The 17429-nt window shown below is 38.5% G+C and overlaps 1 gene segment (V, D, J or C); it reads left to right on the plus strand.

The window, feature by feature from the left end:
• The first annotated feature begins 10938 nt into the window (after window positions 1–10938).
• Window positions 10939–17429, plus strand: part of LOC127551023 (T cell receptor alpha chain constant-like) — a 38039-nt gene continuing 31548 nt past the window's right edge. The window contains 1 exon segment of the C gene segment in view: window positions 10939–10981. Within this exon segment, the coding sequence occupies window positions 10954–10981 (28 nt within the window).

Consider the following 17429-nt stretch of genomic DNA (forward strand, 5'->3'; position numbering starts at 1 on the left):
TCACAAAGTGGTTTCAACAAGCTTGTCTTTGGTATTGGAACTCAGCTTCTCGTCCAGCCAAGTAAGTCTGCTTGGTTCTGTGTCTGTGGCACTGATGGGAGGTAATGATCACTATTTGTTGGAAATGAGATTGACTCTGTTGCCCTCAATCCTCATCTACTGGCAGACTCTGACAGGTTCTCACAGGCTATTGTCATCCTGGCAGTCTCTGCAGCAGGGATGAGAAGCAGAGAACAGGGCTAATTCAGTAGATAACCCTCATAGGGAAAACTATTCAGGAAAAAGTTTTCTTACTCTCTTTAAGTGATATAGATTATCTACATAGAGGCCCCAGATCATTGTTCAGCTTTCAGCTTCCCTTTGCTCATGTAAAGGTAGCCTTTCAGTGTTGTAGAGCTGTTTGCCTTTGTTCTGGAGAATTAGGTGCTCCTTCTAGCTCAATCATTAGGATAAATGTAGTTCTTTTTCATACTAACTCATATATATATATAGTGTTTTAGTGTTTAGAAAGAGCTTTCTTCCCAATAACCCCATGAGGAAGTTAATATAAGCACTATCTCCATTTTATTGATGTAGACACCAAAACTTACAGAAGTTAAAACAACCAGCCCTGAAGTCAGGAAGATCCAAGTTCAAATCTGGCTTCAGACACTTAACACCTCCTAGCTATGTGACCCTGGGCAAGTCACTTAACCCCAATTGCCTCAGCAAAAAAAAAAAAAAAAAAAAAGCATACCAATAATTCAGTGAAGGTACCAACTTATTACTCTTTCCACTCCTCCTAGATCCCTTCTTTCTTTCAAGATAGTCTGATAGTCTGCTATTCCAAGTTAAATGAACATTTCCTCTATCTTTGGGGGAGAGCAGAATTTTTGTGACATCTGCCTGACAGAGCTCAGCACTAGGTGACATTAGGTATGATATTGGGAATACTACTCCCTTCTGCATCTGGAAATGAGTGACTTACTCTATCCCACATTAAAAGTTGAGTTCAAAGTCTCTAGCAAAACGATACAGAAAGTAAAAATTTTTGCAAGTTATCTAACCTAGATTGACAGGTCAAAATCCTATAAATGAATGGTAGAGTTAGGGGAAAGGTGTAAGATAGATACTGGATCTGTAGTCAGAACAGGACCTACATTTAAATTCTATTGTTTTATTCCCTGGGTGAAGTTGTGTTAATCCGTCTTTCCTGTTTCTTCATTTATAAAGTAAGAGTTTGACTAAAAGAACTATAGGATTCTATCTCTAAATCATTAAAGGGAAACTGGTGGCTACTTTTCTTTTATGAGAGAAGTTAATAGGAAGAATCATAAAATTGGCCCTTCCAAATTAAAAAGATCATTAGCATTATGTGGCAGAAATAATTTGTCCCTAAGGCCATCGCTCAAAGACATGGAGAAAAGTATCTATGGCCTACAGGTCCCTCTGCCCAAATATTGTACATCTGGGGAAAAGGGAAAAGATGTGAGAATCATGAGTACTATAGCCAGAAGTTTTAGATAGGGCAAGGAACACTGTGGTTCTAACAAATAACATCAAGTTGGTGTTTGGAAATGGAACTCTGCTACAAGTAAAACCCAGTAAGTGTGCAATATCCTACTCAAATGAGACCACAAGGATGAGAACTTTGTAAATTTAGTGGAGTATGATGTTGGATTCTCTTGAATTTTTAAGACCAAAATCAATCTAATCCCCTTATTTTATAGAAAAGGAAGATGAGATCTGGGAATACTGTGACTCATTCATGATTATATAATTAAATTCAAGTAAATAAATGTTTTATGCTAGATTCTGAAGATATAAAAATGTATCCTCCCCCCGCCCAAGAAAAAAGTCCCTTCTCTCGAGGAACTTACCCTCTCCTAGGGAAAATCACACAGTTAGAGCAAAGATTAGAACCCATATATCCTGACAACCAGTCAAGTGCCTTCTAGACAATGAATTCAATGAAGGCTGAATCCTAATTTGTGTTTTTAATTTTAGTTTGATATAATAACTCTATATCTTCTTCCAAAGGGCTTCTGGGCTTGGATATATGAGTGACAGGGGACAATAGTGCCATAAACTAGAATGCTATAAGCAATTATTTATATTTATGATTACTTTTCCCATCAGGCCCATCTTTTATTACACTCAAAGTAGAGAGAATCAGGCTCATTTAAACAATAATCATGTTTATAAGGTGCCTTTTATTTCCTCACAATTACTGCCCATACTTTGTATTCTAAAGGAACCAATAAGAAGTGCAGACATTGTCCAATTTTAGCAAATAGCCATGCTTTATCCATGGCTTGTCAAAATTTCACTGAAAAATCTGGTTTGTCACTCAGTTAAAATGGGAAAAAACAATCCAAGCATGAATGGATGAGCCCAGATGGTTTTAAAAAACATCCAAAAGGAAATTCATGTGAAATGAAATGTGCAGACGTGATGGCAAGCTTTTTACCTTACGACCAATTCCTGCAAGAGGAAGGGGGAGTAAAGGGGTAGAAGGGAGGGAAACTGGATAAATGGCACTTGGAGGGAAATGACAAAAATGCATTTAACTGCATTTGTGTGCTTGGGGAGTGGCAAGGACTCCTGTCAGCTTTTCCAAACCTTTGTTGCAGAAGCAGCTGGTATTAAAAGTGGTTACTGTAGATTCACCCAAGTCATTGGGCAGAAGGTACAAGAAGTTTAGGCTTTGCCCAGTCAATCAGTAAGCATTTATTAAGTGCCTATTTTGTGTCAGGAGCTATACTAACTGCTGGGAATACAAAGAAAGCAAAGGATACTCCCTACTCCCAAAAAATTCAGTCTAATGGAGAAGACCACATGCAAACAATTATGTGCTAAGATTGTGTATGTGTATGTGTTCATATACTAAACTGGAGATAATTGCAGAGGGAAAATCCTAGCATTAAGGGAAATTGGGAAATTTTTTATAGAAAATAGGATTTTAGTTAGGACTTGAAGAAAGCTAGGAAGTCTGGGTTACTGTCTGGACTAATGACCATATGTGAATACCCTTATTGGTAGTGGAGGGGATCAGAGATTGAAAACTGGAAAGGTGTACAAAAGTAAGAGATGCAAATTGTCAGATTTACTAGGTTATTAAACTCTATAAACTATGATAAAGGACACTGTGAAATGGCCTACCCCATAGATCTTTCAGGACAATACTGTCTACTATGTTTGGAGTAATTTAGTAGTTGTTTTGCCAGAACAGAGCTGGATATACTAGCTGCCTCTCTAAGTTTATGAAGGTCATTGAGGGTCGAGTCAAAATGACTACTGGATCTGTGCTGAATTCTTACTGAATGACAGCATGAAAAGCTGTGTCTTGTGAGCCTATTGATCGGGTTCAGCAGAAGAGAAGGAATAGGCTTTTGACACTGTTCTTTCACTGTCCCAGAAGAATATAGGACACAGAGGTGGCTACACAATGTTACCTTCTTGTGGGTGTTTGATGATCCCTGTGACTATTGAGTTTGGGGCCAGTTCCCAGACTTGGCTCTAGAGAGATATTAATTGACCACAGGCTAAAAGATAAAAATTAAAAGAGAGAAAAGTCCATTCTCAGCCAGGATGCATAGAAAGGACTAGAATTGGCAGGATTAGGCAGTCCAGGCTAAGTCTCCTTGTCTTGGTGATGATGACTCTGATGGTAACTGAAGAGTCATAGTATCCTAGATTTAGAAGAAGGCATATAACTAAGAAATGCACTTGTCTTGGGTTCAAGAATATCTTACACAGTTCTGCAAGCAGGAAATGAAGATGTGTATCTTGGAGATGACTCTCATTTTCACCTCTTTCTTACTTTGGCTCTTAGAGAAAGTGGATTTCTATCTCAGTGGCTGTCTGCCCAGACACTTTAGTCTGCAGTAACATAATAGAATTTTGTTTGGTATTGGAAAAGAGTATGTTGAATTGTTGCTTTATTATTCATTCTCTGGTGTCAGATGAGGTCATTCAATTTCCCTGCTGTACATTTGCTATAGCAACATAAAATTCAAGCAAAACAACTGGGAGGTAGAAAGATAAAGATAACTAGGGAGATAATGAAGCTTGTGCATCATGGTAGAGGAGACTAGGGTGGATATTCATAAGCTCCATGAAGGGGAAATCTTTGTGGAGGGGTAAACTGGTTTCCTAGTGAGGTCTCACCTCACATTTTTGTAGTAGGTCATATCACTGTGTGAATAATGCAAACAGATGGACCTTTGGTAAAGGAACCCAGCTTCTAGTTTCTCCCAGTAAGTGGTTTATATACTTCCCTAACACTTATTTCTTATCTCTTTGGTTCTAATAAGAAGTAACCATGATTTTTTTTTTAAAAATTGATTTTTTTTCTTTCTTTCTTTTTAAGTTTTGAGTTCTTTTAATTAGAAGGAGAAATTGCTTAAAGCCAGATTAGTGGAAAACCTCTTACAAGTTCCATGCTCAGCTATCAGAATGTATAGAGTTTGACAACATGGCAAAATTTCACCGAATGGCAAAGTTTGCCCTATGAGACAAACTGGAAGATATTTATTTGGTCATTGTATTACCCTCCTTAACCCATTAAATTTTATCTTTTGTTGATTAGGTAGCACAGGAAACACTCTTTCAGAATCCATTGTTTAGAAAGTTCATCTTTAAAGCTATTCCCCTGGGGTCAGCCCTCATCATGTTTTCTCTCACTTTCCTGAAGCCAGCATACCAGCCCTAAGCTGATTTTGGAAATGGTATCAAGTTAACCTTGGTCACTACCATATCCTACATTCCCAAGTAAGTTTCCATTTATCACTATTTGATTGCTATCAGAACTGCATTCATCCTAGCCCCAATCTCTTTATTTCCCTCTTCCCTGACTAGGTGGGATATCATGGGAAGGTTATTTTGCTGTCAGAGCCAATAAAACTAATAGATCAGCCAAGAACAACTTCTCACATTGGGCCTCCTTGGTCCATTCAGCCATTTTTCTGTATCCACATTTTTTTTAAAAAATTGGCCTCTCTTTATCTCAGAGGTCACATTGGGCAAAGTTCAGTGTGAGACTGGAAATGAGCTTCCTTTAGTATATTTTCCAGTCTTACTCATACCTGATAAGTCCACAAGGATTCATGAAATGTCATCCAGTTGTTCTTTGGGGACAGAGTTAATAAGTGAGTTACCAAGGAAAGACACCATTACTAAGCACTCTAGGTTATTGCTGTGGTAAAAATCACTGTGTGACTACAGGCTCCACAGGTCTTGTTTTTGGAAAGGGAACAAGACTTGTTGTGATTCCAAGTAAGTGTCCCTGACCTTTCTTAATGTTAATTCTGTGACATCTCATTTCCTTGGGATGGAAAGGAGTTATTTCTGGCATTATGAAGAATTGTTGGGACTCCAAGAAGCTCTGGTTAGAATAGCCTAGTTTGTTTCAAGCAGGAAGAGTAAGAAAAAAGAAAAAATTATAAAGCCAATTAACAAACACATGCTGAATATCTACAGTAAGCAAGTAACTGTATTAGATGTTGATTCTAGCTTTAGACCTTCCACTTGTTTCAGTCTTGAGATAATCTCAAAATAATCCTGAAATAACCTCTCATAATCTTTGCCCACCAATCTTATCCTAGAGATCCCTTTCCCAACTCCTATCAGACCTAGAACTTTTAACACGGGGAAAGTGATTGGTATTATTTATTAGCTTAGGAACATTAGGATTTGTGGGAGATTTAAGAGCTAACTCCAAGAAAGTGCATTGTGTAGAAATGGAAACATGTGGCCCTCTCTCTGCTGAGGAGAGAAAACAAGGACAGAAGGATATGAATTAAATATAAAATGAGATTCCTAAATAGACAAAGGGTATGGCATGGCAAAGCAAATGACATCAAAACAAGTTTCTATAGAGGGATTTTCCTCCATTTCTCTGAAGGTCTTAAAAAAATACAAGACTGATTTAATTTAAGTGTGCTCTTTCCTAAAAATGTAGCATGGTCTTAGAGAATAGAGTAAGGGACTTCGTGTCAAGTAGAGCAAGATTCAAATCCTACTTCTAACACATTAATGTGTTACCATGGGTAAGCCATTTAACCTTTGCATTTCAGGCAATTCCCTAAAACTCATCTAGTATAAAAGACAAAGATTAGATGATGAAAGAGGGACAGAGAGAGAGAAAAGAAGGGAGGAAGAGAAAGAGAAACTGAGTGGAAATCAGAAAATTGGAAGGGAATTTAGAGGTGATCCAGTTTAATTCCATGCTGTCAGTTCACAAATTGTTCTCCAGTCATAAAATCATAGAATTATAGATTTAGAGCTAGAAATAACTAGAGACTACCCAGTACCTTCATTTTACAAAAGAAACTAAGATTTGGGTCACACGGGTAACAAGTAACAGACTTAAGATGCAAACTGAAGTCACAGCCTCCAAATTCAGCATGCTTTCAACTGCAATATGCTGTCACACACCACTGCACCATTAGCAACATTTCGCCTATGACCCAGTTATTGCTGCATTTGTGACTCTGAGAGCTCTCTCCCTCTGCTCCTGACTTGGGCATGGGCATCCTGGCTGTCAGTGCCCCTGCGAGCTTCTTGCAAAGCAAGGAAATAGTGTGGGTACAGCTCTGCAGGTTACAAACTCACTTTCGGGAAGGGTACCAAACTCACAGTGACACCGAGTAAGTTCTTCTTTCCAGCTAATTATTCTTTCCAAGAAGCCCATCTTCCATCATGCAGAAGCTGTCAAAACACAGGTGGTGTTTTCTTTGCTTGGTTTGTGTTGGGTGGTTCGTGATACCAGTTGGAAAACAAGGTTATTAATGCACGTATCCCCGGGGGCATTGTAGTCGAACTTTTAATATCTATGCAATCTAGCAAAGAAAATATATGCACCATGGTGGGGGGGAAGAGGGAAAGAGAAGGGGAGTAGGCAGACAGGCAGAAATTAGATAGAAATAGATAGAAATTAGATAAAAATAGCAGGCAGTAATAATGATGAAGCGCCACAAACAGATCAGTAACTTCTTTACCTGATTTCAGGAAGGTTCAACCTCCACCAAGCCCTATTGTTTCAGAGACAAATATAATCAAGCTGGAAAATTGTTGTTATTAGTATTCATTACCCATCCTAACCTAATTACTAGGAGGTTGCTTTGGCCATCAGCAGTCATTCTGGCTCTTATTTTTCCCCTTCCCACCATCCCTCCCCACTGCACCCCCACCTCCAGCTCTACCTGTCTCCCCAAAGGACTCATCAAGGTTATTGCAATGGCACTGAGTACTGTGTGGTTCTGGTGGGGACAAGTTAACCTTTGGGGCTGGAACAAAGCTCGCCGTGAAAGCAAGTAAGTTGTATTCCTTAGCTAGGCTGGTCTGGGCAATCAATCAAAGCATTCGCCTGAAAACACTTTAATCCTGGGCATCTGCTTGAGTTCTTTGTTACTGTTCTCTCTAAAGGCCGATCCTGTGTGGTTCCCCTTCTCTTTCTTGTGACAAGCCAGACACACACACACACACACACACACACACACACACACACACACACACATTCTCATATTGGGGAGGCTTTGGGATTATACACACAACTTCCAAAGCAAGACATGAATAAAAAAGGACCAGGGAAATCACCAAATTGTCAGACTAGAAAGGATCTCTAGAGGTCTTGTTATATTATCATCATTATTACTAATAATGTCTCCTATTTGTATAATGCCATAAGGCTTACAAAGCACTTTCTTTACAACGATCCTTTGAGATGGATCTTCCTGCATCTTTCCCTTCATATAGCCGAGCTTCAACTAAATCAGCTGAACCAAACAAGGGTCTTTCTGGTTCAGAAAAAGTAGTCCCAGGAAAGAAACTCTCAAGCTTCTCTCCATATTGCATTCTAGCTATCAGGAAGTGCTTTCTTACTTCCATTTGTAATTTCTTCTTTGGTAATTTAATTCCTTGATTTAAAAGGACTAACTTTGTACATTTAGATAAGAACCCAATTTCTACCATTAATTATATAAACTTCAGCATTTCAAGTCTACTTTACCTAAAGATCACAATGAAATCTGGGATCTAAGGCCCTGAGTTCACATCCCAACTCTGCCATTTACTTGTAAATAGCAGGTAGCAAATCTAATTAGGCAAGTTATCTGACTTTTGTAGATCTCAGTTTTCTCATGTGTAAAATGGAAAGATTGGATCCATCTCTAAAGGGATTATCTAAATTGATTCTGAAATCAAATTTTCCATAAAGGAAATTCAATAGCCTAGAACAACTTTAGACTCTTCAACAAAGAAAAGTTCTCTTGAGCTCCTTGAGCAGAGGTACTATTATTTACCTCTTGTTATAAGCCCAGTACTTAGCACAATGCCTGGCACGTAGTAGGCACTTGATAAATGTTGACTGATTAATTTTCCTCTTGTAATTTTATAGAAAAATTGAGTCAAACATCAGGAAAAGTGTTGATAAGAAAAGGAAGAGGAAGAAAAATACTTAGTGTCAATCTGAAATATGAAAATTTTTCCATGACATTTGGAATGAATTCCAAGTAAAGAGAGGTATAATTCTGGCTGATTTGAAGATTGAATCATCCAGGTATCACAAGCCACTAAATTTCTATAAAGACTATTGTGATTACAGCTTTTTGACTATAGCTTCTTATTTGCTTTTAAAAATGGAATCCAAGTCATGATTCCATGAGGACAGTATTGGGCAAATCTTTATACCCATTGTACAGCCTGACCCACACAGATACTTCTCCCTAGCTTTCTCAGCCCTTTCCAAAAGTAAGTGGATTTCTGAATATCATATAAGAAAAAACAAAGAAGGATGTGGTTTTCAATGGAAAAAACAGCCTTTCTGAGGAAAAAGTGATTATTAATAGAAAGACCAGAATTGAAAAATATCTCAAAAGATTAAGATGTATCTTTGATGCATCTAATCTTCATTGATAGAACCATATATTTTATTTCTTTTGTTATTTGTAAAGCCTTTAGAATGATAGGGGGAGAACTTGGGAGGAATCATGAAATATGAAGTTTTTAAAGTTGTTTTTAAGTATATATGTATATATGTGCATATATACACACGTATATATATGCACACACATCTATTCCTTATTTTATTCATCAGAAAATGTCAAGACACAGATCTCTAACTTTGTTGAAATTCAGAAAAAAGACCTGGAATCAGTCCAAAGGAAGGGAGTTAAATGAGTTGCCCTTCTGATGTGACTTTTAAATATGAAAAAAGTGCTGACCAGAGGGTCTATAGAAATTCCTTCTCGAGAGACTTTAGGAAGACAGACACCCATCTGTCAATGATGCCTGAAGTGCAGTCCTACCTTTGGTAAGTCTTTTTCAAGGCCTAAAAATCTCTTTCTCTGAAAAAATGCTAGCACATTGGATAAAGGACTGAATCCCCTGATACATAGAGGTTTACTCCATTTAGTTTTGCAGGGTTTTATCATTACTATTATTTTGTTCAGTCCCCAACTTGTTTCCAGTTCTATGTCCAAGAAGTGACAGGTTGAGTTTTCCTCCTCGAGCCCAAACTACTAATTCTGAGTTTTGCCTTGAGGAAAGGCAGCTCTGGGATGTTTTTATAAGAACTGTGTGAGTGGCAGTAAATGGAGGCTGATTTTCAGACCTGTAACCATATTGTCAGTGACACCCAGTAAGTAGAGTTAAATCCTAGAAAAGAACAGGGACTTGTGTCATTACCTAGATTGCTAACAAAAGCCTGGAATGAAAGTGGTTTGAAAGGACCCTCTGCTAGCTTGGGTTTTGTAACACAGGGGAGGGGAGAGAGAGGGAAATACCAGTAAAAGAAAAAGGAGCACAGAAATCAGGAATGTGAGATGAATCAAGAACCGGAGGCAAAGGAAGATGCATTTTGGAGAGATATTTGTATAGGAAGGAAGTTCACTGATTCATATGAATAACATGAGGAAAAATATAGATTCCCCTAAGGAAGGTGACTCTATGAGGGTAAAATAGGTTTGTATGAACTGGAGTTGGATAGGTTTTTGATGTAAGGATAATCACTGTGTGAGAAATCAAGACTTCTTTACCTTTGGGAAAGGAACAAAGCTGCTCGTCAAACCAAGTAAGTTGCATATAATTTGAATTGTGCACTGAATAATAATGATCCCAGGCATATACAGTATTAGTATCTTTCAGGATCCACCCTCACTTCCTCAGATCCCAGAGAATCAGAGACTCCTCAGACTGGAAGGAGCTCTGAACAGGCAACTAGACCCCACCACTAATCCTTGCCTCCCATCTCAGGTATCCTTTAAAAAGCACTATCAGAGAGGGAGGAAAAAGTAACTTCTCTAAATTCATCCTCAGGGTCTTTGCTATGGAATTGTCTTATACATATTACAAAAAAAACATTTTAGAGCAAAGTCTCTCTGGCATTTCAGCACCCAAACCAGCTTAGATTTGCCAGATAATCAAATTATATAAATCTAGCAAATGATCGAGATTCCCATACAATTAGCTCCATCTTGTAGATGGGAAAATCTAGCCAGAAAAGTGAAGGGAGTTAAAATCTGAGACAGAACCTAGAGGTCCTGAAACTCCTTTTTAAATGGAAATACAGCAATAAATCAGTTGCCATATGAGTATAAATTACTAAAGATCTTTAGACCTAGAACTGGGAATTGAAAAGCTATTAGATAGTAGTGGGTTTTCATCATCCTGGAGATGTGATGGGCTTCATAAACTTAAAAGGTTTCACTGGCCCTAATGTCGGTGGACTGCGTTGCTTTGTTCATATCATCCCTGGAATCTCAGAAGAAGAGAAATTAGGATGCAGGGGAAGAGGAGAGGAGAGGGCCAGAGGGAGAGAACCTTTTTAGGCTTCATCTCTTCTAGTTACCTCATTTTGCAGCAAGATTGTTTCTCCTGAACAGTTTGTCTTCATTTAGCAAATGTCTTCTCTGGAGAAGCCATTTAAGGGAGGATTTTGGCACAATGTAAAAGCTGGGGAAGTTTCTGTTTGGGATGGGAACCCGACCTCGAATCCTTTCAGGTAAGTTACCTGTCCTTGGATTTTAATCTCAAAATAGCAAGTACTTTGAGCCAAGATTGTGAGGATCTGATAGTAAGAAAACTGTTCACATGGGCAGTGGTATTATCTGGAGCCACTCAGCTGAAATGTCAAGTTAGGTTAGGAGCTATTTGACCCTGAGGTAATATCTGTGCCCAAGCAGGAGTCTTTTTTCTTCCCTGTCAATCCCTCTGTGTCTAATTCCTTATTCCCTGGATAAAGGAGAAATCAATCCACAGAAAAAGAGTGCAGCCCTGAGTCACTCTGTGGTGTGGGGGAGAGCAATTGCGGGTTTTGCATGTGGAAGATTAGAAAAGCATTCAGGCAGCTTGGATGTGTTTTTGACAGGACATGTAGCACGGTGTGAATTCTAATGCAGCAAGCTCAGTCTTTGGAGGAGGAACCAAGTTATCTGTGATTCCCAGTAAGTAGACAAACTTATCCCTAGATAAAGCAATGCCAGTACTGATCTCTACAAAATTACACCCTGTAGCTTGAGGATATTTGTTTTGATGAGTGAGTTACAAACTTTATTCAGTGAGGTTGGAGTACCTCTTGGTTAAGATCTGACATCTTACACATCATATAAAAAGTGTTTCAGAGAACTCTGTGGCTATCTCTCCCAAATTATTTGTTGGGAGACAAATGGGTCTCATAAAGGCTTCTCAATGGGTAGAATAGGTTTTCTTGTTGAGGGCTAAGCCAAATATTTAGTTGTGATAGGAGTGGATAGGGTTTTGAAGCACTAACAAATTCTCTTAAGTCATCATCTCTCTTTGACCAGGGACACAGGCTCTGACTGAAGCAAATATAGTACACTGCAAATAAATAACATCCAGGAGACCAGGCTACATGTGAAAGAAATAAAAGCATATTCATGGGCACAGAGGGAGCTTTTGAATCCCTGAGGCTTCAAGCACAATTCCTGAGAGAATCTCATCATTCATTCTTTCTGACCTAAATGTCAAAACATCTGCAGGTGGTATGTCTGTCCCTCCTAAACAATAAATCCCACCCATGAAGGATTCCCATGTAGCCTCCCAGATCACAGAATGTTATGATGTCCATCCCCATGCTGTTCCCAATTGGGCGCTTTCTTTTTATCATACTTAATGTTCACTCATGTTGAGGACCATCATAAATTAATTTCCCCAAACATTTTAAAATTCAGTAGCCAAGCCACCTTGGTATTAGGGAACTGGAACCTAAAGGGAACTGGAAATCATCCAACAAAGATTTGATGAACCAACAACTGTTTTCAACACCAAAACAGTCCAATGGGCTTTCATTTATCAAATTAGCTAGAGAGTTGGCAACTCTATACATCACTGTGAGTCATGGAGACCTAGCCCGAAAGATTGAAGGCTTTCTAAATCACTGATATCACTAAATCTCTTGGTGATGTATCCCAGATCCTGATTTGGGGGCTGGGAACTAAGCTGATTGTCCAACTGTGTAAGTGATACCAATGACATTTGAAAACAATTCCCCATCTGGCTCTCTTGGGATCCTATTTAAATAAACCATCATCCATGTCTTTTCAATATCTGAATCAGGTAGCAAGTATTCTGTCTGGCTGTCTATAAGCACAGAGATATGAAATGGGCTTATTGTGGGGATTCAATCTTAAGTGATAGGAAGTAGGAAACAAATATATGCTCACAAGCAATTGGGATTCTAACACCAAGTCTATAAGGTCTTAAGTATGAGGTAAGCGATTATTCTGTAAATTTGAGTTTCATGGGACACTTGCCATCCATCATTCCTCTCTTTGCTATGTCAATCTAGCCTATATGATCTAGAGGGTTTTGTTGTTGTTGCTGCTGCTGCTGCTACTGCTGCTGTTGCTTCTTACTGTCATTATCATAGTTAGAGGATCTGTCTGGGGTTAGAAATTTACCTCTAGATCCATGTTCCAATTACTCTTGCATCTGGTGGGCCTTTGTAACCAAAAATAATTTCAAAAGGATCCCCTATAGGATTCATGTTTCCAAATGTATAATATATCTATTTTAAGGGTGCTGGGGAGGTATCATTTATTGTCAGTAACTATTTAAGAATGGGAAGAAAATGATTTAGCAAAAACAAAGAGAACATGCATAGGAATATCAGTGAAAGGGTCTCCTTGAGTTGATTTGTGAGGGAGAGGGGGAGATTAAACGTTCCTGAACTGAAAATTGTTGTATAACTATGCCAGTGCCCTAGAGAAAATTCTCTGCTTTGTGTGCTGTTTCCAAAGGAATTACACCAAATGAAACAAGGTGGTTTTGTAAAGAAAGAACTTAAAATCAGCCTTAATGACCAGATGTGGTGATTCTTGATTCTCTAGAGTGTTTTAAACAAGAAGGGTGTCCATGTGATGCATTTTAACTGGGCCTAGTTTCTATATCTTTCTGGTCCCATTCAAACTAAGTATTCCCACAACACATAGTTCATAATTTCTGCCAATGAGACCAAGTCCCTGGTCCTCCAAAACTTCAGGGAAACTTGTGCTTAGTTTGCTTAGGCTGAAGTCACCTCTTATTTTATTTTTCATAACTTTGTTCATCAGTAGAGAGCCCTTTAAATCCCAGTGGTGTAATAGCCAGCAGTGAAGTTGCTTCTTTTCTCTTGAAATTGTCAGCAAATTATTTTGTCCATAAATAATGTTTCATCTAGACTTGCAAATTATTCTTGACACCATGGAAGGAATATGCAAACAGAGAATCAGAGACAGTCATAAACTGCCTTTTGTTCTGAGATCAGCAGCCAGGGTCAGAGATATAGTAAATGGACTTACGTGATACAAGTGCCACAGAAAATAATATGTAGTTGTGTTCTTGCGTTGCAAAGGTAGGTTAAAAGACAACATTTAATGTATATTAGGATGTAATTCATGGAACTGATTGACAGTGTTCACAATTCAGCTGTTAAGATACAATATGGATCCAGTGGGGACCTGAAGAATTTATAGATAGCCTAGAGATAAGGAGGATCTTTCTTAACCCTCACAGACCAGCACAAGTGTATCCAACAAGTGTTTTCATCTGCAATTAAGGGGGGAAAGCATAAATGAGTTTGCATGCAGTATCTCATTTCAAATACTCAGTACATGCAGCACAGAAAAGAGAATTAATCCAAGCAGCAAATAAAGGGAAAGAAATCAATAGAACCACTGAAGAAAATCAGTTGCCCTTATCTTTCTTGTCGGTGATAATGAATGTGTCTTCTCAGTTCATTCCTCACTTTGGTTCTCAGATTTTGCAGGGGAATTTCAAAGAGCTGGTAGGACCAGGTTAGTCTGGACCTGGGAAGTCTTAGCAGCAGTTCTAGGAGAGGGCAAATTCACGCTCTCACAGAGGAAGCTTCATAAGGTTTTTGTAGTGGTGGTAAACATGGTGTGTACAAAACTCTAGAGTTTTCTTTGGGTCTGGGACCAAACTCCATGTAAACCCAAGTAAGTATTAGAAGAAAAAGTCACTAACTGGTTGAATCATATTCTTCCACCCTCCCTGCATTCATTTAGATAGGAGTCTCTCTCTAATAGTTTCAGATCCATGCTGTCATGTCACCAGTGTGTCTCAAGCAGAATAACCAGTCGCTTATACGACAGCTTGTAGAAACTTTATCTAGGTTACATAGGGGCTCCATGCAAAGGTGCATTCCCAAATCCCTGTCTGTACTTGCTTCAGATAAGAATAGAAGGCTCTGGACTTGATTCAAGCATCGAAAGACTCCCTGGCATTTCAGGGAGGGAAATCTTCAAGACTAGGCACCTAGCCCTGTATGTGAAAGGGACAGAGGGGACTAAATATGTCTTTTATCCTTCATTGAGTTTGTACAGCAAGTACAACACTGTGGCTTCTAGGACTACAAGCTTATCCTTTGGAGCCGGAATCAAAGTGACAATAAGACCTAGTGAATGTTAAAAGAGAAGCCAAAATCATTTTCAACTGAGAGGGGGATTTATGTTTGAAACTACTGAGGGCTGAGTTCACCAAGTGAATGAAAAATGACCAATAACTAAATTTCAGAAATTTTTCATGCTGACTTTTTTTTTCCTTCAGGGCCATAGTCATCTTTCTCTGCCTCCCTTTGCCCCTTCCCTCATCTCCTAATTGTTTTCCTGCCCAGCTTTACCTTCAGAGTGATGTGTTTGTTGAGGGCATAAATGTTCTTTATTAGATAAAAATTGAACTTTAAAGGCCATTTGGTATCTGACATTATACCAAGCCTTCACACTTAGACTAGGGGGAGACATGAATCATAGAGCCATAGACTTCTTTCCATTGAAAAAGATCCTAGAGGTCATTGTCATCCAATCCCTTCATTTTACAGATAAGGAAAGGGAGGTTCTGAGAAGTTAAATTAATTGCCCAAGACAACACAAATAGAAAATATTGCTCCTGGAGGCAAAGCTAGGTCCAGTGGGTAAAAGTTGTAAGCAAACAGATTTTAGTCCAAAATAAAAGATACTTTCTTACAATCAGAGCTATCTAACAATGAAATAGGCTGACTTGTGAGACAGCTCCCAATTACTGGGGGTATTCAAGCAGAAGTTGGATGGACTGTCAGAGAGACCACAGATGAGATTTCTGTTCTTTATGGGAGGTTAAACTAAAAGACCTATAAGGACCACTCAAAATGCAATGATTTTGATGATTCAAGTCTAAAGGATAGAAGAGATGGGCACGAAAGTAGTTTTTCTGCCTGATTGTCTGTTTTCTATTTTGATCATCAAAAAAATTGGATTTGTCAAACTAAAGCCTGCTTGATGGGGTGTTTATGCAAAAAGATGGTGGTAAATAATTTAACAGTGCAGTAGAATAGGAAAAGTGAAAGGAGATTGTCAGAGAAGAGAGAATTGGAATGAATAAATGGAGATAAAGATAGGGAAAGAAAGGAAAAAAGAGAATTTTGCAAAGGATATACCTATTGAATGACTGATGCATCAGGCTTTCAAAAGCTCAACTTTAGAAAAGGAACAAAAAACTAAATCCAAATAAATGGAATGGCCTTTTGTACTAAGAAATAAGGTCAAGGGGACAATTTACATCAAACTAGCTTCAATCCAAAATCATTCAAAAGGAGCTTTCTGATAGGAGAAAAACCTGATGTTCAGTCCGAGAACAAGGCAGGGACAGAGGAGAAAGAGATGAATTGTTATCAATGACCACTTGATTAAATTTAGCTGTTGGTAAATACCCTACTTAGACTCCTGTGGAGGCTCAAGGGGTAAGAATAACATTCAAAAAAGAGAAAGGCTAAATTTTCAACCCAGTATTGCAAAGCTAGAGAGATAAGAAAGAAAGTTTATGTAATGAGGTCAAGCACTGTGTCGATAGAGAGACATTCATGGGGAGGCTGTTCTTTGGAAGAGGAACACAGTTGATAGTACATCCAGGTGAGTAACGTGCTAGTCCAGAAACAATAAATCAATTCAACTCTAGGTGAGGAGAAAGGAGGGGTAGAGAATGAAATATAGAAACAGGTAACTGTGGTAATCTATAGAATTCCTCCCCCAGGAAACCCATCCCACCCCATTTGGTGGAGTAGTTAAAGAGAAAATAGGAGAGTGGACAAAGTGATGTGCATGAGAAGTCAATAAGAATGGTCTAAGGTTAAGAAGCATACAGAGGTGGCTTCATTCTGCCCTGGGAGGGAAGATGGTAATGGGGGAGAAAACTGGAAACCTGCTAGAACAGAACATTTATTCCATTCTGCTTGACCCTAGAGGATAGAATCAAGAGCAATTAATGGAAACTATAGGGAGGCAGCTCTGGGATACAAGGAGAAAACTTCCTAATGATTCAGCAGTGCAAAGTTAAAGGAATTATTTTGAGTTCTGGACTTGGAATCAAGAGGAACCAAATTAGGATCCTGCTTCTGAAATTTACTGTGTGGCTTGGGGCAAATGATTTAATCTCTCTGAGCCTCATATCACCCATCTTTTAAAAATAGGAATAATTATCCCTAGAGCATCTGCCGTACAATCTTTGTAAGGATCAGTCAACTGGCATTTACTAAGTATCTGCTATGTGTCAGACACTGTGCTATATACTGGAGATACAAAGAATGATATTTTAAAAAAGAAAAAAAAAAGTAAACCTAGTTTCTGGTCTTAAGGAGTAGACAATCTAATGGGGGAACAACTTGCAAACAACCACGTACAAAGATAAGTACAAGATAAATTGGAAATAATCAACAAAAGAAAGACACTATCAGTAAAGAGAATCAGGTGAGACTTTAAGAAAGCCAGGGAAGCCAGGAGGCAAAGCTGAGAAGGGAAAACATTTTAGGCATGGGGGACAGCCAGGAAAAAAGCTTAGAATCAGGAGATATAAAGCATCTTGTCAAGAAACAGAAAAAAGAGCAGAGTCATTAGATCAAATAAGATTATGTATATCAAAGCATTTTGTGAGCATTATTGCCATTAGCATTAATTAGTTAA

Source organism: Antechinus flavipes, chromosome 2 (genome assembly GCF_016432865.1).
Source record: "Antechinus flavipes isolate AdamAnt ecotype Samford, QLD, Australia chromosome 2, AdamAnt_v2, whole genome shotgun sequence".
NCBI classification, from domain to species: Eukaryota; Metazoa; Chordata; class Mammalia; order Dasyuromorphia; family Dasyuridae; genus Antechinus; species Antechinus flavipes.